Here is a 24,930-nt window from a genome sequence, read left to right on the forward strand (position 1 = left end):
CAAAAGTCCGCAATATGAATACATAAATAAAAAAAATTAAAATAATTATTTAAAGAACTATAATTCAACCATGGAACTCGAATGATTAAATTGAAATTCTAAAATCAAAAGAAACGTCTAAAAGTAACAACTGTGATTAAAAAGTATAATATGAAGTAAAATATGTGCAAGAAAGGAAAAAAGATAATTTTTTCGCTCGTCTGGAAAGTTCTCTAAGTGAATTTATCTCGGCACAAAATTAAATTTTTTACCAAATTTGTCAAGATTTTGTTTTTAGGCATAATAATCGGAAAGTGAAAGAAAACTCCCGATTTCTGTCAAATTACATATATTGGGACAACCCTGTACGTGAATCAAATATATATCTTAAGTCGCACTTTTGAGACATAAAAAGTGCAAGATGAATTTCATCAATCAATCCAGAAGAACAAGATATATAGAAACAAAGAATTTGAATCCTACAAGTTCTTTAATAGAACTGTCTCCCCATCCTTTTGCTTGCTGTACATGCTTATTTCTAGCAAGTGCTTCAAATAGTACTTTTATAAAATTAAACATTTTTCTGCTCCATAACACAAGGTTGATACAGGGAATTCGATCGGAGACCTTGAATTGTTCAATGAACTTGCAAGCGAGAATAGACCCATTCTTGTTTTACCGCTGTCTTTTAAATTCTGAGTGGCGGCGATTGCCTATGCATGTGGAAACTTGATTTGTTAGTAGTTATCGGGAGCGGTAGTGCAGGTACTTTTGTAATGATTTAGTAATTTCTTATTGATCTAAAAATTAAATTAAAGGCTGCAATATAAGAAGATAATATGAATGACTAGAGCTTCGTTTGCAGTATTAAAATCTTGACGTAATTGTTTTTTCCGGTGCGAGTTATCAGGACATACTCAGTTATCAGTAGTAGTTTAATTTCTGATGCTGATCAGTATTTGTTTTTTTCCTCGCACTTTTTATTTTTGTTAAAAGTAAGTCAACGCTGTTTTTAGTTAAACGGTAATTGGGAAAATCCATTTGTAATTTTAACAAATGTAATCATATAAAAGTCCCAAATGCAGGAATCTTGAAAACTTAAGTATAGTACTTTTAATTGCTGTCAGTTTTTAATAAATTATTTGATGACACTAAATTCTTTTTCGTTGCTGTTTGAATGCTTTGATTAAATAGTTAGGTATATAGTGATATCATTTTGTAGATGAATTTTTTTTAATGTTGCACCACTATTATTTTATTTGTAATTGTTCTAAATTTGTATTCATCCTTTGAGTGATTTAGGGAGACATTTTGACTTAATTCTGTCTTGAAGATGTTCAGCTGTGAAAGTTTTTGAAAGAATTGTTTGGACTAAGTGTACTAAAGGGTTTAATTCTTTAAGGTATTTATAGTGAAATTCAGGTTTTAAATTTATATATTGTATATCATAGGAATTTATTTTATTGAAAACATTTTTATAAGATTTGAAAAATTTGTCTATTTTAAAGAGTATAGAGCTGACAGTCTTAGGGAATTCAGTTTGCAAGTTTTATGGTTTTTTAGAACTTCATCTGTGAAAATATTTTTTGCGAATAAGAATGAAAAAAGAAATTATATTTTTGTAATTGTATATCTTTAACTTAGGTATTGTTTCCTGTATAAAATTTGGGCTGGCTGCATGGCCGTTTTCGTGGTTTTCACCATGTGTAAGCTGTATACGAGTCAGTTTCCCTTAGAAAGTCCTCCACGAAGGCATCCCTCCGCTTAGGCAGATAGCCCTAGTGTGCTTTTCCATAATTAAATAAACCAAACCTGTATAAAATTTTAAATATTAATTTGTTTTTCTTTTTATAACACTGAACAAATTAAAAAATATATATTTTGTCTTTTACTGAACTGTAATATTTGTATTGTGATTTTGAGCATGGCATCAATTTTGAGTTTTACTACATTGTTTTGGACTGTCTTTGGTTTAATCCTAGTATCCAGTGCACAAGATATTTGGCTACTTTTGGCGACTTTATGATAGCAGTAAACAGGACATATACGATTAGTAGTTAAACAAGTCATTTTGGTGTTGGCGATAATTTTCAAAAACGTGCCAAAGCTGCACCGTATACTAGGATTTTACCCTATCTTTTATTTTTATGGAATGTACAATTATTTTGCTGTACATAAATTATTACATCTAGTATAAGTTGTTTTAAAATGTAATGCTCTTCAGTTTTCTGCAGTATTTTGCTTCTGGTGTGTACTCTGATTTTTTGCTGTGTATTGTGTGGTTTCACTACATGCTCTTGTACCTGATAAAAATATAATCCCTGTTTGTCATTTACAATTTCTTAAGTTCTCTGAGAAATAATAAAAACAGAAAATGAGAAAATGCATCATAAGTAGCATTCTGCTTACCATTATTATGTTCTTTCCTAGAAACCCAAATTTTCATCACATCTTTTATTTGTGTATCTTTATTACTATATTTTTAAATGGCTTTATATCTCATTCAATGAAATTCAGTGTGTGTTCACATAGAGTATCATTTATTAGTTCTCTAATCTGGTAAAGAAGCATTCTGTGATTTTGACTTACTTTTAACAAAAATAAAAAATGCGAGGAAAAAAACAAATACTGATCAGCATCAGAAATTAAACTACTACTGATAACTGAGTATGTTCTGATAACTCGCACCGAAAAAAACAATTACGTCAAGATTTTAAATGAACTGTAACCCATGTTCTCATGCTGTTTGACAGTTTTTTTCTTTTCTTATGCTACTCTCACATGTGCAGTGTAGATAAAGAGTTTTAACTAAAATGCACTTCTATTTTGAAGTAGAACTATTTTTAAGCTTGCAGTGGTTTGTAAACAGCCCTTTTCTTACAAAAATTTGATTGTCCCAGCTCCTGTCATGCCTCAAAGACAATATTTCTGAGTACTTAATATTTCAAAGAAAATACCTAGCTGGAAATCAGTCATGGGTTTTTAAGTGGCTGGACAGATGTCCCTTTGTGGATTTTAATGTGCAAAGTATTGTGTTAGTAGCCTAAATGGTACTTTTCTGTTATCAGAACCGAATTTAGAAAGGTACAAATGTATGTGCGTGTGAATGTAAGCATGTGTGTCTGTATGTATGTATATGTACAAATACATACATTCATGCTTACATATAGTATACATGAACGCATATCCATGCATACAATGCTTACATACATACATTTCTGGATCCGGTCTTGATAACAGAACAGTACCACCTAAATTTCAACGGTTGATCTTTACAATATGGTAACTGGTAGTTTGGCGACATTTTGGAGGCGATAAAGGTTACTACCTGGGACTTTGGTAATAATGTGAGCAGTACTCAGTTCCGATTACGCATTATTTTGCGTGAGGGAAATGAGAGATCATGGGATATGTCATGTGATATTAATGGTCATGTGATATTAATGGACGGTTGCGGTATGAATTCGTTGGTGACGTTTATAATATAATAGATGATTTAGAGGTAAAAGTTTTTGGATATTTTATTTATTTTATATGTGGAAATGTTCATATTTGGAAAGGGTAAATACTTTTTCGCGATCAGGTAATTTCATATATGTTCTTTTTACCGGGTTTAAAGATTGAGAAAATTGTCATGTATTTTCGTGAAATTTTTCTAATTTATGAGAAAAAAGCAGTGTACATGGATATAGTGAAGAGTGTGCGCAATGCCATTTTTGTGCAATTTTGGGATGTTTTTTTAAGTAAAAATAAGTCGGCGTGTACATGGTTTATGTGTATGTGTTATTTTGAAAAACGCGTAAGGAGTATGGTATTGTGCACTTTTTCTCAATTTTGCAGTAAATATTTGTCATGATTAAGCAGTTTTGTTTGATAAAATTTCTAGCATAAGTATAATTCGGCTAGTGGATTGTTGGAAGAAGTGTTCAGTAGATAAAAAGAAAAGAAACATGTCTTTACTTCGTGAAGACAAAATGGCGGCGGGGAAAAAAAACAGCGGGTTGCTGTAGGAGAGTTGGTTGCCAAATTTTCGCCAAAAAATCGCCAAGTTACCATAATGTAAAGATCAACCATTTCAACTAATGAATTAATTGTATTTAATTGAGTCTGTTGTATTTATTGTATTTGAACTAACAGTTAATGAGTCTGAATTTTTAAATTTTAGTAATTTTATTTCTGCTTTGTGTTATTGGTAATGAGATGTGGAGGTTGTTAAAACCTTCAATAGCCACCCACAAAGATATTAGGATGAAAAATATAAATACATTGTGATCGCAAATTGGCATTTAAAAGACTGAAAGCTTAAAATAAGTCATGACATTCCTGCAAATGAAGTTGCCCAAAGTTTTGTAACATGGGCATCGAACCTCAGTTGTGTTTCGAAATATGACAGATATTTGTGGTAGCCACGAAGATGCACCATTTCAAAACGTTCAATGCATCTTAAAACATACGAGATCCCATGCCTTACACCATGTTGTGAAATGCTGGGGACCTTCATCATCAGAAAAGTCAGGACTTGTTTTTAATGTCTTTAAATTTCAATTTGCTATCACAATGTATTCATATTTTTCATCCTAATATCTCTACAGGTGGTTGTTTCCTGTGACAATCCTTAATATCTTCCCTCTCTTGTTAGGGTTGCATTTCTGACTCTGCATTGCTATGCAATTGAGAGTCGTTTAGCCCTAGAATCTCCTAGATATTTTCTGCAGTTTCTGAAAATATATTTAAAAAATTGCTTATCTTGTAAAATAATATTCGGAAGCGATATTCGGTACTATTCTATTTTCAGGGCCGTAAAAAAATTGCAGCAAAAATGTATGCGCAAAAGCGCCAAATCTAGCAAACACACCCATTTAACAGCGCGCCAAATCTAGCGTATGCGCTGATTTCAGATTGCGTAAGTTTATGTAGTTCTACATTTCTTAAGATGCCATTGAAATACTAGTTATTTTTAAGTCCTTTTTTTGATTTTAAATCCTTTTTTGATATCCTATGGATTTAACAATTTGTGAATTGCCCATGACGAAAAGTTGGCAATAGAATTTTGGGTAAAGTGCAGAATCACCCACTGCTTGACGTGTTTTTAAGAATTGCACATACTCGGTATCCATGTGCACATCTACCTGTTTTCACTTAAAAAAAAATCCTAGAATTGCACAAAAGTGGCACTGCGCACACCCTTGACTTTATCTATGTACACATCGACCTATTTTCACTTAAAAAGTAAAAGAAAATTGACAAAAATCAGATTGTTTTTACCCTTGTAAAAAGTGGCAAACAAATAAGTGAGCGATTCTGCATTTTACCGAGAATATTCTCAAAGAAAAGGCATCATTCATTATAGAAAATTACGTTTGAACAACCAACGAGATGAAATTATGCTTTAGCGATAAGTCGGTAGCGAAATAGTGATGCAGGCATCCATTCAGTTATGTTTAGCAATTTTTATATAAATTATAATAATCTGAAATAGTTATTTACTCTTATGCTTCCATTCAGTCATGTTTAGCCTTTTTCATATATATTATAATAATAAAAAAGTGTTATATGAAATTAGCCTTTCATCTAAATTAAAACATTCATCTTAGATTGTTATTTACTAATATCCAGTCAAAAGTCTTTAATCCGGACTCGTCGGGACTTCAGCGATTCCGGAATCTCGATTTTTCTGGATTATAGATCATCAGTTTAAATCTGATAAGATGGCATGCAGAAATTATAAAATTAAAAATATGAAACCATAATTTATGAAATAAAGAGCAATTATGATCTAAAGGGTATCAAAATTTACAAATAAAAAAAAAAAGCTTAATATTTATTTGTTTACTTTATTAAACATTTCTCTCAACACGCGCATATGTAAAGCATACATTACGCATAGTCGAAATTAGAAAATTGCAACCAGAAAACTATTTGATGTGTACTCGTGATATTTATAATGACGAGGAATTTGATTTAAATCATATCAAAAACAGAATATATCGAGATGAAATACTACATTTAGTAAGGAATTATAAGCTGAATAAAATAAAAACATCTGCCCTGAAGATAAGGATAGTGCTGACAGATCAACTTCCAGTTCATTGTGCGCCGCGACGGTCCCCCCCCCTCCCCCGCAGAGCAGCGTGAAATTGATGAACAGATTACTGAATGACAAATCACCTCTCTGTCACTTTCTTCATGCCTTTATCCATTTTTTGCAGCAACTCCACTTTTTGTTTGATGGACATCGAAACATGCTTTCGCTCTGTAGATCCTTTGGCAGCTCCAGAATCGGCAATTCTTTTTGACATAATCGAAAGTTCAAGCTTACTTTTATGAAATTGCTCTAACAGTCTGCAAAAAATAATAAACCAGATCCTATTTGAAGATTAAGGAACAACGCAATCTGCAACATTAACTGAAATAGATAATTAGATAATTTTAGCTTAGCTTATACCGTCCGTTATACATTGAAAGCATTATGCGCATGCGCAGAAAGTTTGTATCTTTGAGGTCTGGATTATAGATCATTCCGGATTATGGAAGTCCAGATTAAAGACTTTTGACTGTATTAGCCTTGAAATTTATGAGTTTCGTTAAATGTCATTAATAGATAATATTGTAATGAGTAGAATTCCAGAATGACAATTCGTAACTTTTCTTATATACATCCAACCTGAAATCAGATGAATCGGAAGACAGCCGAAATTTTCATCTGTAGTGAATTAGAAAGACATCCTTTTTGTGTGAAATTTTAAGTCCATAACCTTTCGAGCGTTAATAAAGATGGCATGAATTATTATTGCAAGTGCATTGCCTCCTAGCTGTCACAAGTGTTTCTGATAAACTTTAAAAAAAAATATCTTTTTATATTACAAAAATTCATCATGTTATATGCTGAAAAATTGAAAAATATGAAAAAGCTTTGGTTTAAAGACTTTCTCATTGAGACATTTTTCCTACACTGTCAACATCTGTCTTATAATTTGACATCTTGGATAGTATAGTGATCAACACACATTGACAGATTTCTTCACTTATGGGTTTGAGTTTATTTGAGACTGTATTGGCTTTGGGGCCCTTAAAATCTATTGAATTAAAAGCCTTTTGAGATGTTGGCAGAGGCAAAGAAGGATATGAGACATTTAGATTTCACCCTCATGAATTGGGATAGAGCATAGACTAATAGCAGGGGCGTAGCTAGAGGGGGACAAGGGGTGCATCTGTCCCCGGGCGCAGAATCCTAGGGGCGCCAAACTGATGTTACGACATTTTAGAATTAAATGTTTTCCATCCTTGGCAAGCAGTAGGGGACGCGAAATCTTCATTTGTCCCTAGGCACTGAAAACCCTAGCTACGACTCTGACTAATAGCCATTGTTTGCTTTACTTAAATCAAATAAGTAAGTATGCTAACAAGAAGGTTCAATTTCTTTCACTAATGGAATTCTTAACATCATCTAGTGAGGGAAAGCGGTACTTTAACCAGATTTCTGACGATATTACAAGTAAATCCAAAAGCTGGATGAAAGAGATTTATTGGATGGCAAGTTGTTGAATTTCAAGACAGTTTGCTCCTGAAAAATCTAGGAAGATTGAATGTAAATTTTCATGTTTTCTATGATGCAAGCTTGAGTACATATGCTTCTTAATATCTTCTTGAAAGAAAGAGAGTTGCTGAGATTTATATTCAGCTTCTGCAAGCCAAAGATTTTAGAAGCCGCAGATTATCATTTAATTTATTAATTGAATCTTGTACAGATCGTTATACAGTATTTATGTTTAGTTTATTAATTGAGTTTTGTTTAATTAATCTGAACTTTGTACAGATTTGATCTTTGTACTGATTTGCAAACAACAGGCAAATAAAAGAATAAGAAGAAACTGGAAATTAGAAAATTATGCTTATGTAAGAGCAGTTGATAGTTATTGCACTTATGAATGTAGTTGGCACCTCAGCGCAATATTAAAGATTAATGCTTAGTTAAATTATTTTAACTATAGATATCTATAATATATTCAGATGCCTTGCATTTTTAACAGTAATTTTGATTGCTAGTTAAATTAATTGTAATTTTGAATATTGAATGTATTTAGATGCATGGTCTATAATATTAGAGTAATCTTAATTAGAATAATCAGTACTCTTTTGTTATTGGGACCGGATTCAGAAATGTATATATATATATATATATATATATATATATGGATGTATGTGTTCATGTATGTGTGCATGTATTTGTACGTATGTATTTAGATGCATGGTCTATAATATTAGAGTAATATTAATTAGAATTAGAATAATCAGTACTCTTTTGTTATTGGGACCTGATTCAGAAATGTATATATATATATATGGATGTATGTGTTCATGTATGTGTGCATGTATTTGTACGTACATATATATGTACATGTATACACATATATGCATGTAGACACATACACGTATGTTTACATACATACATTCCTGAATCCGGTCTTGATAGGTCGAGCGGTAAAATCGCTGAACACCAGTAGTTCGGTCTGAGGTTTGAATCCCACGAACGGGCTGGCTGCATGGGCGTTTTCGTGGTTTACGAGTCAGTTTCCCTTAGAAAGTCCTCCACGAAGGCATCGCTTCCCTTAGGCAGATAGCCCTTGTGGGCTTTGCCATAATTAAATGCACCACACCGGTCCTGATAACAGAAGAGTATCGAGTATTCTAATTTTAAATACTTTATAATATTGGAGGAAATAAAATAATTTCCTTATAATTGTATGGTAATTTTTCTTACTTTCATAAGCTGCATCAACAAAAATTGGCATTTCTTCCCCCAATTCTTTTCAAAATATAAAACTGTTTCTTAGCATCTTCAACAGAGTGAATTGTACTTTGAAAGTTGAAATTATTTTGTGAAAAGATTTTATTGTGTAAATTTTCATTTGGTATTAAGATGAATTCTGTATTGCTAAATGATAATTACATTGAGACAAAGTTCTGTTTGTAGCTGAATTTTTACTAAAAAGTATAAATGTAACATTTCAAAACAAAGTAGCATTTTCATTAGAAACTTTTTAAGTGACTTCATTGTATGGCATTAATATATTGTATATATTGCATTTAAGTTTCTCAAACCAAGCTAGTATTGAAGTAAAAATGTAGAGGTAAATAAATTTTGAAATCTTTAACTTTGCAGTAGTTGGAATAAGGATGAGAAGAGTTTTAAGCGACTCATATTTTCAATTAATTATCCTAATATCTATGATTAAAGCTTTTTTGTAACTTGTTTTATAGCATTATGTGATAAATTCAAAAGTTTTATTTTGAAACTGATATGTTTGTATTTACATTCATGTATTACTTGTATATTGAAAGTTTTATTTTTGTTTTTAAATTAATTTTGATGTTCTTCTTTCATTATTATTATTTTTTTCTCTGTGCTTATTTTTTCGCATAGTGATCTGTAACTGATGTAACAACATCGTTTCCAGGATGAAAGTACTAGAGAGATACAGATTGCACCGTGATAAGCAAGCATTTTTAGATGATCTCAGACCAAAATATATATTGGCATCTCTTACTATTCGTAAAGTTATCACTCATCAGGAGTCCAAGGAAATCAAATCCCAGGTATGTCACTTTTTAAAGATAAAATGCAAAAGATAAATTTATACTTTTTTGATTGCCGTAATTATTTATGCTGGTGTATTTTGGATGGCGCAAAAGCAGTTATATAAATAATCTTGTTTAAAGTATTATGACTTAAAAAATAAGGGGGAGAAAAAGGACATGAAAATCCCGTGAACAAAGGAAATATTAAACATGCAATATCAGTGAATTTTTTTTACTGATAGATCAGCAGATGTGAGCCTAGAAATGGCTGGAACACTCATGACATAATACCAGCAGATTACGTTTTTTTAAGGCTCTTTTAAAGTTTACATACATGTTATCTTAAAACTGAATGATTTGAAGCAAGCAGTTAACAAAAAATTCAACAGCATTGTATTTGAATCTTAATAGTGCACCTATTTGTCACCTTCAGATGTAGGATGCAAGTGTCTTCAAAGAAGAAAGTTTATAATTATATCAAAAAGTAGTAAATATAATTTTGTCATGTATTAAGAGCGTTTAATACCCCTTTCTCATGTCGATTTTTAATAACAGATGGCGCTACGAATGTTGAGCGATAAAGACTCAAATCTGTAAGACTACCTACAGCCTGGTTACTATGGCAACGACGCTTCCTTCCTCTGTACTCGTTTGGCGGGAAAGTGAGTAAGCCATAAAACACATCCCCTCAGTTGAACAAAAGACCTGCTGTCATTTCTTCCGTCTGTGACTCAGACTGCAGGGTATGTTTTGAACAGGAATAGAACTTTTCCACCTTTGGGTTGAATGAAAGATATCTGTGAGATACGTGCAGCAGTCGCTATTTCTTTTCGCAAAATTTGTTCATCACGCTTTTCAATGTTGCGCAATGTTTCATAATTTGCCGTTATTTTGCGGAAGAAAACAAATTTCATTGCGACATAAAAATTATATATAAATGATTTTATACTTGATGATATGTGTATACATACGAGGGCTATCCAGAAAGTAGATTACGTTTTGGAATAAAAAAATAAACAAAGTATAGGAAACAAATTTTATTATATACAGATGAAAGCCACACTAAATACTACTTTTCTAATTTTTCAAATTAAGGCATTTATCGTAGCGATGTACGAGCTTGGAAATTCCTTCGTCGAAAAATTCGGCCGCCTGCGCCTTCAACCACTTCGTTACCTCTTCTTGCTTTCCATCTTGCACAAAACTTGTGGTAACCAAGCTTTTCGCTGATGATTTCGTGCAACAAACTTCGCGAAATTTGTGGAAAACTCAAAGAAAGTTCCGTTATTGTGAAATTTCGATTTTCACGGACTTTAGCATCGACTTTTTCGAGAAGTTCGGCGGTCACTATGCTGGGTCTCCCACTTCGATCTTCGTCGTGAACATTGGTTCGGCCATTTTGAAATCTTATGACCCACTGACGCACTCCACCTTCAGTGATAATGTTGTCCCCATACACTTCACGAAGCTGCCGATAGATTTCTATCGGTTTACAGTTTTTTGCAGTCAGAAACCTTATTACTGAGCGCACTTCGCAGCTCGCGGGATTTTCAATTAACGCAGACATTTCAAACCGTCACAGTATCTGAACGGAGCACAGCACGAACCTCTCACTAGCACGGCTAGATGCAGACTGAGCTGCGCAACGCTCTGACCCCAAGATGGCCGCGCTAGCCCCGCCCCTAGCGGACACAGACGGAAACGTAATCTACTTCCTGGATGGCCCTCGTATATAGCATGCACATAATATTCCATTTACTCATCCATCCATAATATTTCATAAATTACCATCCATAATATTCCATAAATATGTGTTAGCACTTTCCAGAGCTTTATATATATTTTTTACTTGTATTATAAAATCGTATAACACTCCTAACTATTATTTTTTTACTTCAAAAGTGGATAAATCATTATCAAATTTTTCTAGTACACGGAGAAATGGTCTATGTATCCACACACATAAACATAGTAAAAGATACTATTGTTGATTGAATATCTTTTCGCAGCAATATCAAGATGCAACGAAAATTCGAAATCAATTAATAACATGCATTTTATTACAAAAACACTAGCAGGACGTATTATTTGCACAAAAAACTTAGTGTGAAAATAATTTGCGGCACATTATCTGAGATCCGCTTTGAATGAATACATAAAGTGTTATAATGAACAATCAGTTTTAATATTTCACTTGATACTGAAATGCATAAAATCAAATTGCGTTTCTATGTTTCAGGTTTATAAAATACAGCTGATAATTGAAGGGGTATCAGGTTTATAAAGTACAAGCTGATAATACATGATAAGGGAGAAGAAATTCCTAAATTACAAAATTGAATATTATATTTTAATAAAGTAAAATGATACATATTATAGATACATCCTAAAAAATGATAATATATATATATATTGTATATCGTTGTATACCGTATATATACATTATGTATTTATATGTATATCTACTCTTTTCCGGATGTAACTGTAATTATGTACTGTGCTGGTTTATCATCTTCCTGTAGCGATGCATTTGGATTTGCTGTGTATGAATCTGTTTCATTGAACAGGAACAAATAGGAAACAGAATATTGAAAATTGAATTTTTTTTACAGCATTAGTAATTTATATATATTAGATTGACTAAAAAGAGTATATTCATGCATAACGTATAAATATGCGAAGTGAATACTTTTTGGCAATCACCTTTCTAGGATGATCATTTTTAAAAATAACCAGTACTGTTGAAACACCGGTACGATCTATCTGCCTAAGGGAAAGAATGCCTTCGTGGAAGACTTTCTAAGGGAAATTGGCTCCTAGACACGTTACGCAGGGTAAAACCACGAAAGCGCAACCAGTCCCTTCGCGGGATTCGAAACTCAGACCGAAATACTGGTGTTCAGCTACTTTACCGCTTCGTGCCTCATTTCAGAGCGGATTCGCTATATATGAAACAGAGTAATGTGCTGTTACCATATTTAGCAGCCTGCCTTTTTCCTTGACCTACCATAAAAAAATAAAATAGCAAAATTATAACAGCGTCTCTAAAAAGATGCTTTGCTATATTCTCATTAAATCTTTATCATTCTGCGCTACTAAAAACGAAGTACGATTATTTCAAATTCAAAATTTTATAACATTACTTTACAGAAAGCGATCTCATGTCTTCTAAAAATAAAACCCAACATCTGTTTCTACTCAAGCGCTTACTTTCTAGACAAAGTAATTTCAGTGTAACGTACGTTCAGTTTTATCTAACTTTGAACGGAAAAAAAAAAAAAAAAAACTATGTACATAACAGGCAAAGATATTAACAGCACATAAATTTACTCAATTATATTGGATTACCAGAGAAGAAAAAAATAATTCGATGAGATAATTCTCTGAGAATTCATAAACGCTAAATTAAGAATAAATTTTATAAAATGTTTACTAATGAATACATGTATTTGCATAGTAAGTTTCCTTTTTTAAAAAATTTTTCATCTTTATCACGTTTATCGGAGTGTCATATTTAACTTCACAATTATGCTCCGAAATTTCATTGCTGTAGATTGGATTATTACCAATATATAATTCTACTAGTAACCAGAGCCAGTATTAGAGGTTTTTGCTGCTCACTACAATATCTGTGGCTCTTACTTCTGCCACGCGCCGCCAGTGGCTGAGTGGTTAAGAATATTGATTACTGGAAGTTCGACCTGGTTTCGGTTCGATCCCAGGTGAACCAGCTGGCTGCATGGTTTGTTTTCCTGTTGTGCAACATGAATACGACCCAGTTTCCTTCAGCAATTAGGCTCAGCCGCGGTCGAGCGGTTAAATCGCTGAACACTGGTAGTTCCGACCTGGGTTCGAATCAAGGCGAACGGGCTGGCTACATGGGCGTTTTCATAATCTTCCCCATGTGTAACGTGTATGGGGAGCTTTGCTATAAACTAAACTAAGCCTTCAGAAACGTTCTCCACGAAAGCATCTGCTATCTGCCACCTCGTGGCTTTGCTATATTCAAAGCGCCTAACCCAATTCTAGCACTCAGTTCCTCTCTAAATTCTAGCGGGCGAGCGCTAAAGTCGCCTATTACTGGTAGTTCAACCTCGGCACATTATCTGAGTTCAGCTTTGAATGAAAACAACATAAAGTGTTATAATGAACGATTAGTTTAAAGATTTCACTTGATACTGAAATGCATAAAATCAAATTGCGTTTCTACATATCAGATTTATAAACTACAGCTGATAATTGTAGGAATATCAGGTTCATAAAGAACAGTTGATAAATACATGAGAAGTGGGAAGGAATTCATAAATTACAGAATTTAATGGTTGTAACGAAAATTTTAAGCACGAACGTTCTTCATAAAGTTATGAAAAAAAAAGCAGTCAGTACCTTTAGTGCGGATAGTAATCACTACCAAAAATCTATGCTTTTCTGCCAATTTTTTGGTAGTTTTTCAAAACCTTCGGCACGGAAACTTGGTGGCCCGAGTCCAAACACAGGTCAAGCTCATTTCGGACGTCTTGTGCAGAAGTGAAGATAGGACCAGCAAGATGTAGCTGAAAGTCCGAACGTGCGATGTCGGGGTTATATGGTGGATGTGGTGAAAGATCCCTTTCGAGTCCGTACAGAGGCCAGCCGGTGAATGCAGACATGTATGGTATTATCTTGATGGAACGTTACCTTTCTGCGCCAGAACTCAATTCGACTCTTTTCCTTGATAGCAGCGTCAACATGCACTAGCATCTCGTTGTATCCTTTACTGTTTTCCATATACAAATAGTATATGGAAAAAGGGTTTTACCTTTTTCCATATACTATTTGTGATTAACGCCACGGCAATCCCACCAAATACAAAAGAATGATCTTTTTGTTAGTCAAATTACGCTTTATGATGCTGCCGACGGACTCACGGGCGCAGATCAACTGAATTTTTGGCCTATGTTGTTGAAATGAATTTATTTTTCAACACAAGTGACTATCCAGATCACCAGATCCAAAGCATGATCTTTTCGTTAGTCAAATTACGCTTTGCGACGCTGCCGACAGGCTCACCGGGCGCAGACCAGCTCCCTTTTCGACCTATATTGTTTGTGTAAACTTGTCTAACTTTGAAAGAAAAAAAAAAAAAAACTATGTATATAACATGCAAAGATGTTACAGAACATAAATTTACTCAATTTTATTGGATTACCAAAGGAGGAAAAAATACTCAGATAACTCTCTTAGAATTCTTAAATGCTAAATTAAGAATAAATTTTATAAAATGTTTACTAATAAATACAAGTATTTTAAATAATAAATTTTTCCATCTCTACATATACCACGTTTATCGGAGTGTCGCATTTGACTTTACAATTAAGCTCCGAAATTTCCTTGCTGTAGATTGGATGATTACCAATATACTTAAAATCCTACTAGTAACCAGGGCCACTATTAGGGATTTTTGCTACTCAGTACATTATCTGTGGCTCCTACCACATGCCACCAGTGACCGAGTGGTTAAAACTACTGAATACTGGAAGTTCGAACTGGTTTGGGTTCGATGCCAGACGAATCAGCTGGTTGCATTGTTTGTTTTCACCGTGTGTAACATGAATACAAGCCAGTTCCCTTCAGCAATTAGGCCCTCCCGCGGTAGAGGAATTAAATCGCTGAACACTGGTAGTTTCGACCTGGATTCGAATCAAGGCTAACGGGCCGGCTGCATGGACGTTTTCATAATTTTCTGTATGTGTAATGTGTATGGGTTGTCAATTTCTCTAAGAAAGTTCAACATGAAGGCATCCTACTGTGCTTTGCCATAATAACCTAATCTAAGCCTTCAGAAAATGACTCCACGAAGGCCTGCCATCTTAAGAAGGTAACCCTCGTGGCTTTGCTACATTCAAAGAGCCTAACGCAATTCTAGCAAGCGAGCCGCCGAACACTGGTAGTTCATCCGGAGTTCAAGCCTCGATAACGAGTTGGATGCATGACCGATTTTGGTGTTTTCCAAATTCACCTGCTTTGGCGTAATCAAACTCTATAATTCTAAACAAACTGACGTTCGGTTCGGCTCCAACTGCTCTAGCACCACGTTCCAAATTATAACTACAGTTCAACAAATAAATGTCTGGCGTATACATTCGAATAACCTAAGTAAAAAAAAAAAAAGGGCTTTTTAATTTCTTCCACAACCAAGCATGCATGCACATAAAGCGAATAAAGAAAAACTTATGGAGTGCAATAGGGTTCTAATCCATAACATATTTAGTTAGTGATCGCCATCATTGGTAGCTATAAATATGCTATATTGACGGGAAGGAGAAAATTTTACTTCCTGAGTAAGCTAATTCAGAACTAGTCATTATTTCATCTGTCATCTTAAATTTAGGATGTCAAATTACGTGACTAACAAAAACCTAGTATTTATATGAAGCTTGATAAAAATCAAAGTTTTGAAGACGGTATATGTGATCATGTTCGGTTGATTACCATTATGATCAGCAAATAACAACAGCAATTTACTGATGTCTTTCTTATCTTTATATTCAGATGTAGTTTTCAGGGCAACTAGAGAAAATTTATTAATTACTTTTATTATTTTTAATACTTTATACGTATGAAGATACATACTTGTAGGAAGAGAGATATAAATATCATATTCGAACAAATAAAAATAAATCGTGACGTGAAGACTCTAGAGATACGGCTTCTGATTGCTTTTCAATTTTTTACCATATTAGTAACGATATAATCGAATAATCTTTCAAAGATTATTGTTTACTGATTTTAGGTAACAACTAGAAAACATTTTTTTCGAACTTATCCTCAAACAAGTTTGCTATTGGTAATGAATACTGCTGTATCATGAATCAGGTACGGCGCTATGCATTTTGCTGACTTTGTACGCAATAAATTCTGTTGTCAAGTGCCCTTCCCACAAAATTCTAAAATTTTATTGCTTGATGCTTCGCTGAATTTTACAATTTTGCTGTACTTAAATTCTGCCGTACCGGCAGTGATCATGATTTCAAATTCCCCCTCCCCGAGATTTACTGTGTTATCTGAAAAACAGCTCACAAGTTGCTAAAAATAGCTATAAAACTGGTTCCACAGCTTTTAGCAACGGCCTCCCGTTGTGCGTTTGGAAACTCAGCTTTTGAAAGAAAAGGAAGGGGAATAATTTCTCTCTGACTACAGTATAGATGAGGTCCGTGACTTTGTTTGAGCTACTGCAGAATGTTCTGAAGTACACTTTTTTTCTGTTTCGGCAACATTCATCTTGAGAATTCAACACTTGTTCATTAGCCCTTAGTAATTGACAGAAATGCTTTTAGAAAGTAGTGGGTTCATTGATACCAACAAAATGGTTGGTATCAATAAACTGGCGATACGTTAGTTTCAGTTGTTGGGTTCAAATGAACCTTTCAAATACTAAAAAAGTCCTTTTGCATAATCGAAAGAATTTCATCTGAGAATAATTTTTCTACTTAAAAATGAGTTTTGCAGTACTTTTTAAATACTACTTGTATTTTTATTTTCGAAAATTTTCATAAATATTGTAATTAATTATTTCCAATTTTAATAACTCGCAGAAAAAACACAATTTTCAAGAAATTTTTTTATTATGGTTATTCAAACTTATACTAATATACAGCATCTTTTATATTCCTTATACATTTGACACTGCATGCTTCAACCTGCATGTAAGTTTCTGTTCCTTAGTAACTCCTGACCCAGAGACGTCTCAATGAAAGCCAAATCATGCACAAAATTTTCACCTGAAAAAAAAAAAAAAAAAAAAAAAGAAAATGATAAAATATTTTTAACACTATATTCTCGACCCTCCCCCAAAAAAAAGAAATTGCAAGAAATACAAATTTCTAACAGAAAAATGCATTTTCAAACAGCTGAAATTGTTTCACAAATTAATAATGCAGATAGCAAATGTAACATATGGCACTATTGCCACTCAGTGCAATCTCTGCATATCCTAAATTCTGCTGGCTGATGTCTTCGTAAGTTCTGAACATTTTTTTTGCCTCTAAATTCTGCTGCTCAGTGCCCTCTGTTAAATTATAAAATTTTGCTATGCACTATTCTCTAAATTCTAAAAATTTTGACTACCACTGGTTGCACAGGCCCTGATCAAAGCAAAGAGGCAAGATGCTACCTGCTATTGATAAACTGCCTTATAAATACCACAAATCTAAATAAATATCAGTTTTATTTCCAAAACAGAATTATCTCACAGCTAAAGCATTGCCTTTGCAGAAAATCTTCTAAATGGAAATAGAATTGCATCCACATTACATGTGCAGAATCCCAATAATTCATTATAAACAGTTCCAAACCATAGTTAGGCTTAGAACTCACAACAGTATTCTTCTTGGAAGTCTTCCTAAGGAAATGGTAGTATATTCAGGGAACATGTGGGCAAAATCATGACAGTATATCACAAGCCTAATTCTTGACCATACATACTAGAAAGATCACAGAAATTCCTCACAGGAAGCTAGATTCATATAACAAAATTTCATGCAACATATGGCATATGGGAAAAAGCAAGGACATTATAATCACTAGCATAGTGCTCACAGCTGATTATCACTAATGCAGATATATATTTACTAATATTTAGAAGATGATGTCAGAGGAATGATGAAGTATAGCAAAATATACAAAACATTAGTCCTTAAATCCAACACATTTTCTGATTTTCATACCATCTAGAATAATAGATTTGACGTTAGGTACAGTATCAGAATTTTGGGTACATGAAATGTGAAATGGTTTTTTATTTTCAGTCACTGTTTCTAGTAATTTGTTCGAAAGTAACAAATAAGCTGGTTTCAGTCTGTCAATGAAATGTTAACTTGTCTGTCCTTAATTAAGACTCGGAAATATTTATCATATTTTTTCACCACAAAAAAAAATGGTCCCTCAATAAGCAAATTCAAGTGCCTTTTTCACACGATCAGTTCTCACAAACACATGAGAACATGATCTCAAGTCTTTATGCATAAATATTTTATGTTTGTTAGCAGTTGATAAACTGGTGCTGATCCATAAAAGACAGTAAATTTGTTACAAATGGTTCAGGTTTAGTTTTAGTGGTAGGTAGTCGAAAAACTCACATGGTAACCTTATTTGCATAAAATATACCATTTGAGCTACAGAGTGATTAGTATCAGGACATATTGCAACTCTGAATCCTAGAAGGATTTCTGTCCATCTGATGTTGCTGTGAGCCTTTATTGCATTTTTTTTAAGTTCTGAGAAACTGCTCAATTTTCCCACTGCAATGTGGGTGGTATGGAGTGGAACATAAAACTTTAGCACCACATACTTTTGCAAGGCTCTTGAAAGGCTGCGACTCAAACTGTCTTCCTTGATCTGAGATTATGGAACTAGGCACAACAAATCTGCTAATCCAATGATTGTAAAATGCTTTCACAACCATTTCTCTTGTGATATCTGGTAAAGAAACTACTTCTCCCTAACAGGAAAAATGGTCAATAAATGTCAGATAATACGTCCTACCAGCAGATGGTGGTAATGGCCCAATCAGGTCAACTTGCACAATACTTAATCTAGCATGAGGTGCTTGGAACTCGGCTATTTTAGATTTTGTATGCCTGTTGACTTTGCTCCTTTGACAATTAACAGGACTTTAAGTCTATTCGTGAATTTCTTTCTTTATATTTGGAAAGATAAATTTTTCAGTCATCTCGTTGACAGTTGTCCTGATACCAGAGGAACAAAATTATGAATTTGATGAAACATTTGTTGTCTAAATTGCTTTGAAATAAAAGGCCTGATACTGGTTGTTGAGCTGTCACATCTTAATGTTTTCCAAAATGCTAATGTAGATGATTTAAATTTCAGTGAAGCACTACCTGTCATTAAATGTTGCAATTTTACATTATATTCTTGAGCATCTGCTACTGCTTCATAGCCAGTAACTGAGACTACTTCAACTGCAACTAAATTTTCTTTGGCATCAATATGCTGAATATCAGTTGAAAATTCCGATATATACTGAAGTTGGTGTTGTTGTCTGGGTTATGCCTTCCCATTCTTTTGCTTCTATGCATATGACAGTGGCTTGTGATCAGTAAGTATGATGAATTTGCGTCCTTCCGATACATGTTTAAAATGCTTGACAGAAAGATATATTCCTAAGAATTCTCTGTCATAGGTACTATAAACCTTCTGTGCATTATTTAATGTTTTAGAGTAGAACACAATAGGTTTTCAGTCTTGTTCTTGTTCTTCCAATTGCTGCAATACTGATCCTATAGGAAAGTCTGATGCATCTGCACACAAAGGGTAATCCATTGGGAAACACAAAAGGGCACCATTGACTAAATCAGATTTGCACTTCTCAAACTGGTGAATTCCTTCATCTGTGCAGGCCTACCAGCGGCAGAGCGGTAAAATCGCTGAACACTGGTAGTTCGGTCCGAGGTTCGAATCCCGCGAACGGACTGGCTGCATGGGCGTTTTCGTGGTTTTCCCCATGTGTAACATGTATATGAGCCAGTTTCCCTTAGAAAGTCCTTCACGAAGGCATCCCTTCTCTTAGGCAGATAGCCCTAGTGTGCTTTGCCATAATTAAATACACTAAACACCTTCATCTGTGCATAGAACTTTACAATGATCTTTTTTTATCACCCTTTAACATTTCGTGTATGACTCCTTGAGTTTCTGCAGCATTTTTCAAAAAGCATCGATAAAATTTTATCATGCCCATAAATGAACAAAGCTCATGTATTGTCGGTAATTTACATTGCAGATTACTTCAACCTTTTCTGGCAGCGAACAGGAACCTTCTGTAGTTATGAGGTAACCCATAACTTATGTTTAATATGTAAATCATAATGTAATATCCCACCACATTACCCATTTCCAATTCTCAGATGTCCAGTGTCTTTTCTCGACACCACTGAAAATGAAGTCTTGCATGTCGGCAGAACTGAGTGATTTTCTTACAGGCACCAAAACTATACATTCCTATCCCTCTGCAATTCACTGCGCATAGTTCTAGCTGAAATTTGTTGGGAAGAGCCTTGGTTGACGATTTGTGATAGTTGAATCCGTGTTCTGCCGTACAATTCATCGGAGATACCGCCGATCACTGTCTTTGAAAACTATGCTCGAACTGCAGTTACATTTTTTAGAGAAGGATTCGAAATCGATGCCCCCACTAAATGTGCACCAACAATAAGCCCCTTTTTCAAATGGTGAACGATCTGCCGCCTTTTTTTTTCCCCATTTTACTTCATTCATCATGAAAAGCACTCTTACACCTTACTTATACTGGCATTTTAACCAAGTATAATCCACATCATAGAAAAAATTTGGATATTTCATCCCTAGCATGCATTCAGATGAAAATCTGAAAGGTTTCTTATTGATTGGCCAGTGTGTGTATTATTATATTATGCAACATGAGGCAGCATTAACATGGGGAGCTGGGAAGGCTTCTAATGATCACCTTTCTCTCTTGTGAGAGCAGGATGCACTGAAATTTGATGTCCTTATTTTTTAGCATGGTTATGAGTTTTGTAGACAAGTGGATCATCCATGTTCAAGATATAAGCAATCATCTTTCCACGATACTCAATTTTGTATGTCTTCTTCTCAAATATCATTGTATGGATGTCCTTCCAGCTGAATCAGGAGTCCTGAATTGTGATAGGATTAATGCAAGCCACTTGTTTGGTGTAGCAGAATCTATCTTGATTCTCCTGGATTGCATCGTTGTCAGTGTACATGTCAGGCTGGGTAAGTAAGTAAGTAAGTTTTAGGCTTCCCTGCTCCGTGAACTAAATCACACTGCAGGCCTACTCCCCCTTTGGGCACGTCGTGGAGGTTCAACCTCCACTATTATCCTCCAAGGGAGCAGCGCACCACCTGGATAAGACACCAGGCAGCATCGGTCGTCTAATGCTCCTACCAGTCGCTTGGGCGAGCCCGTCACAGCGGGAGATTACCCAGCGAACCTGGGGGAAAACCTCCGGGCTACTAGTACCACGCCGCGCTAGGACGTGCCAAACTCCGAGGCCGGCCAATAAGTGACCTTTCCCAGAGCCTTCAGAACCACTAAGTTCATAAATTTTATACCCTCGTGGCCGAGACTGCCTAGGTACAGATCCTAGCCAGTAGCTTCGCAGAGTTCTCTACATCAACCCCCGGGGGGGGGGAATGTCAGGCTGGGTACTGGCATTTCTATTTCCATCAGCTTTTTTGCAACATCAAAAACCTTCATTCTCATGTTAGCAGACACTTTCCTTACTCTTTCTGGCTGGTGACAAATAGTTTTATTTCTTCTTGGCTCATTGCCGGAATCTGAACTTCCGCCGATCGGCTTATAGCAGCTATCATCATTTAAATTTTCTTGCCTGCGGGGTCACCAGATTTTATGACTTTCATCATCCCCAGGTTGCTGTTCAATGCTATCCGCTTGCTTTGAAGAGTTTGGAAACTTTCATCTCTGCATGCTCATTTTTGCTTCTGCAGGAAATCGTTATGAGCAAGCATTTTAAGGTGTTTGAAGAAATCAAGGTCACATTCTTCAGCAGCAGTGAGAGGAACCACTACTTTCGAATATATATTCCAAGTTTGTGATCTCAGAAACAATAAACTGGAAAAAATTGCTCATTAATAATGCAGAAATCAGTAAAAAATTCAATAAAACCATATGGCACGCTAGGCCTTCCTACAGTGCTCCTAACTGAAGTTGGCGCACCAAACTACTATAGCAGTATCAGGCGAAACACAAAGCGAGGGGAACTAGCAACTTAACGCTCACTGTCTCGGAGTCCTCTCCGCAAACGATATCTATACCCTCTTAAGCAATGTCCTTGCCTTATAAAGGACATGTTGTAGCATACAGGAAAGTCCCTCATGTCCAATAGAATTCCTGTAAATCCAACGTATCTTTTTGCTTTATAAAGCACATGTTGTAGCATACAGGAAATACCCAATGTCCAATAGAATTCCTGTAAATAAAACGTGTCTTTTTACTCAGTACAATTGTAATTTCACTTTCGATGCCAAGTTATTAATTTCCAATACTTTCAAAAATTTCTAAAGCCTATCAAAATACACAATGTAAATAATTGTATTGGAGATCTTTCTTTGTGGAGCTTTTCCTTGGAGAACTGGAGTTATACTGAAATTACTGATGAATGAAACCAAAATATTTCATTGCAGATAATGTTTACATTGAAAAGTATAACATTTAGTGCAGAAAATGCTCACAACAAGTTAGCAGCTATAAATGAAAGCACACAGGAATATTTGGAAGCATAACTGGATGAGGAAACATTCGGAAAGAGATATCTCCTGCAATGGGAATGAGCACAGGATATGTAATCTTCAAAAGTTGATTACTGAAATAAGGCAGAGTTCATCAGATACATTTTTTTTACAGAAACAGTGACTTTGTGGAGGTCATTACAGAAATGTGGTTATACTTAAATTACTGATGAATAAAACCAAAATACTTCATTGTAGGCACTGTTTACTCTGAGAAAAACATGGTGCAGAAAATGTTCAAGTTAGCAGCTACGGGAAAAGCACACAGGAATATTTAGAAGCAGAAGTGGATGTGGAAACATTCGGAAAAGAGATCAATTTAATTTTCAGCAATCGCGTGCAGCACTGGAGATGCTCTCTTCAAACATTGATTACTGAATTATGGTACAGTTATCAGACACATTTTTCTACAGAAGCAGTGACTTTGTGGAGGTCTTCCTTGGAGAAATGGAGTTATACTGGAATTACAGAAGAATGAAACCAAAATACTTCACTGCAGGCATTGTTTTACATTGTGAAGTATAACATGTGGTGAAGAAAATGTTCACATGTTAGCAGCTATGGAGAAAACACACAGGAATATTTAGAAGCAGAAGTGGATGTGGAAACATTCGGAAAAGAGATCAATTTAATTTTCAGCAATCGCGTGCAGCACTGGAGATGCTCTCTTCAAACATTGATTACTGAATTATGGTACAGTTATCAGACACATTTTTCTACAGAAGCAGTGACTTTGTGGAGGTCTTCCTTGGAGAAATGGAGTTATACTGGAATTACAGAAGAATGAAACCAAAATACTTCACTGCAGGCATTGTTTTACATTGTGAAGTATAACATGTAGTGCAGAAAATGTTCAAATGTTAGCAGCTATGGAGAAAGCACACAGGAATATTTAGAAGCAGAAGTGGACGTGGAAACATTCGGAAACGAGATCAGTTTAATTTTCAGCAATCGCACTGCAGCACAGGAGATGCTATCTTCAAAAATTGATTACTGAATTAAGGCAGAGTTCATCAGACATATATTTATTTCTTGTATTCAAATTAAGTATATGTAGATGTACATCACTTAATGGCTATCACTGTTTACAAGCAGGTGTATACAGTATGGTGGAGAAAATGTTCACAAAAAGTTAGCAGCTGCACAGAAAATATACAGGAATGTTTAGAGAACAAGCATATCAGGCCACATGAGTACTAGAACAAATTCAGAAAAGAAAAGATTTTCATTTTCTGCAACAGTAGGGCAAAAGAAACGATGCTATCTTTAATAATTAGTGGCAGTGCAGCACAGGAGACTATCTTCAAAAAATGCCTGCTGAATTATGGCAGAGTTTATCAGACTTGTTTTGCTTTCTACAGAGGCAGTGACTTTATGGAGGTTTTCTTTACAGACATGTGGTTATTCAGAAGTTACTGATGATTGAAACCGAAAAACATCATTGCAGGTATTGTTTACATAGCGAAGTATAACATGTGGCGAAGAAAATGTTCACAAGTTAGCAGCTATGGATCAAAGCACACAAGAATACTTAGAAACAGAAGTGGATTCGGAAACGAGATGACTTTAATTTGCTGCAATAGCAGTGCAGCACAGAAGATGTAATCTTCAAAAATTGATTACTGAATTGTCAGAATTCATCAGGCTTATTTTTCTACAGAAGCAGTGACTTTGTGGAGGTTTTCCTTGGAGAAATGGACTTGTATTGGAGTTACACATGATTCAAACCAAACTACTTCTTTACCGCAATTATTTAAGTTCAGAGGTATAACATGTTGTGCAGAAAATATTCTCAACAAGTTATCAGCTATGGATCAAAGCACACAAGAATACTTAGAAACAGAAGTGCATGAGGAAACATTCAGAAAAGAGATGACTTTAATTTTTTCCAATGTTAGTGCAGCACAGGTGATGCTATTTTAAAAAATTATTTATTGAATTATGACAGAGGTCATCAAACTTATTTTCTTTTTCACAGAAACTGTGACTTTATGGAAGTCTTCTTTGCATAAATGTAGTTTTACCAAAGTTACTGATGATTAAAACCAAAATATATGATTGCACGCA

At 34.6% G+C, this 24,930-nt stretch overlaps 1 protein-coding gene across 4 annotated transcripts in view; it reads left to right on the forward strand.

Annotated features, from left to right (window-relative positions):
* The first annotated feature begins 519 nt into the window (after positions 1–519).
* Positions 520–24,930, forward strand: part of LOC118202361 (apoptotic protease-activating factor 1-like) — a 311,048-nt gene continuing 286,637 nt past the window's right edge. The window contains exons 1-2 of one of the 4 annotated variants that reach the window (XM_085822252.1): positions 520–744; positions 9,404–9,576. In XM_085822252.1, coding sequence (XP_085678378.1) covers positions 9,439–9,576 — 138 coding nt within the window. In that variant the 5' untranslated portion in view covers positions 520–744; positions 9,404–9,438. The other 3 variants (XM_085822253.1, XM_085822254.1, XM_085822251.1) reach the window with 3 other exon arrangements.

The sequence above is a fragment of the Stegodyphus dumicola genome, chromosome 8, assembly GCF_044657685.1.
Source record: "Stegodyphus dumicola isolate Sdum_Otavi_A_Nest chromosome 8, ASM4465768v1".
NCBI lineage: Eukaryota > Metazoa > Arthropoda > Arachnida > Araneae > Eresidae > Stegodyphus > Stegodyphus dumicola.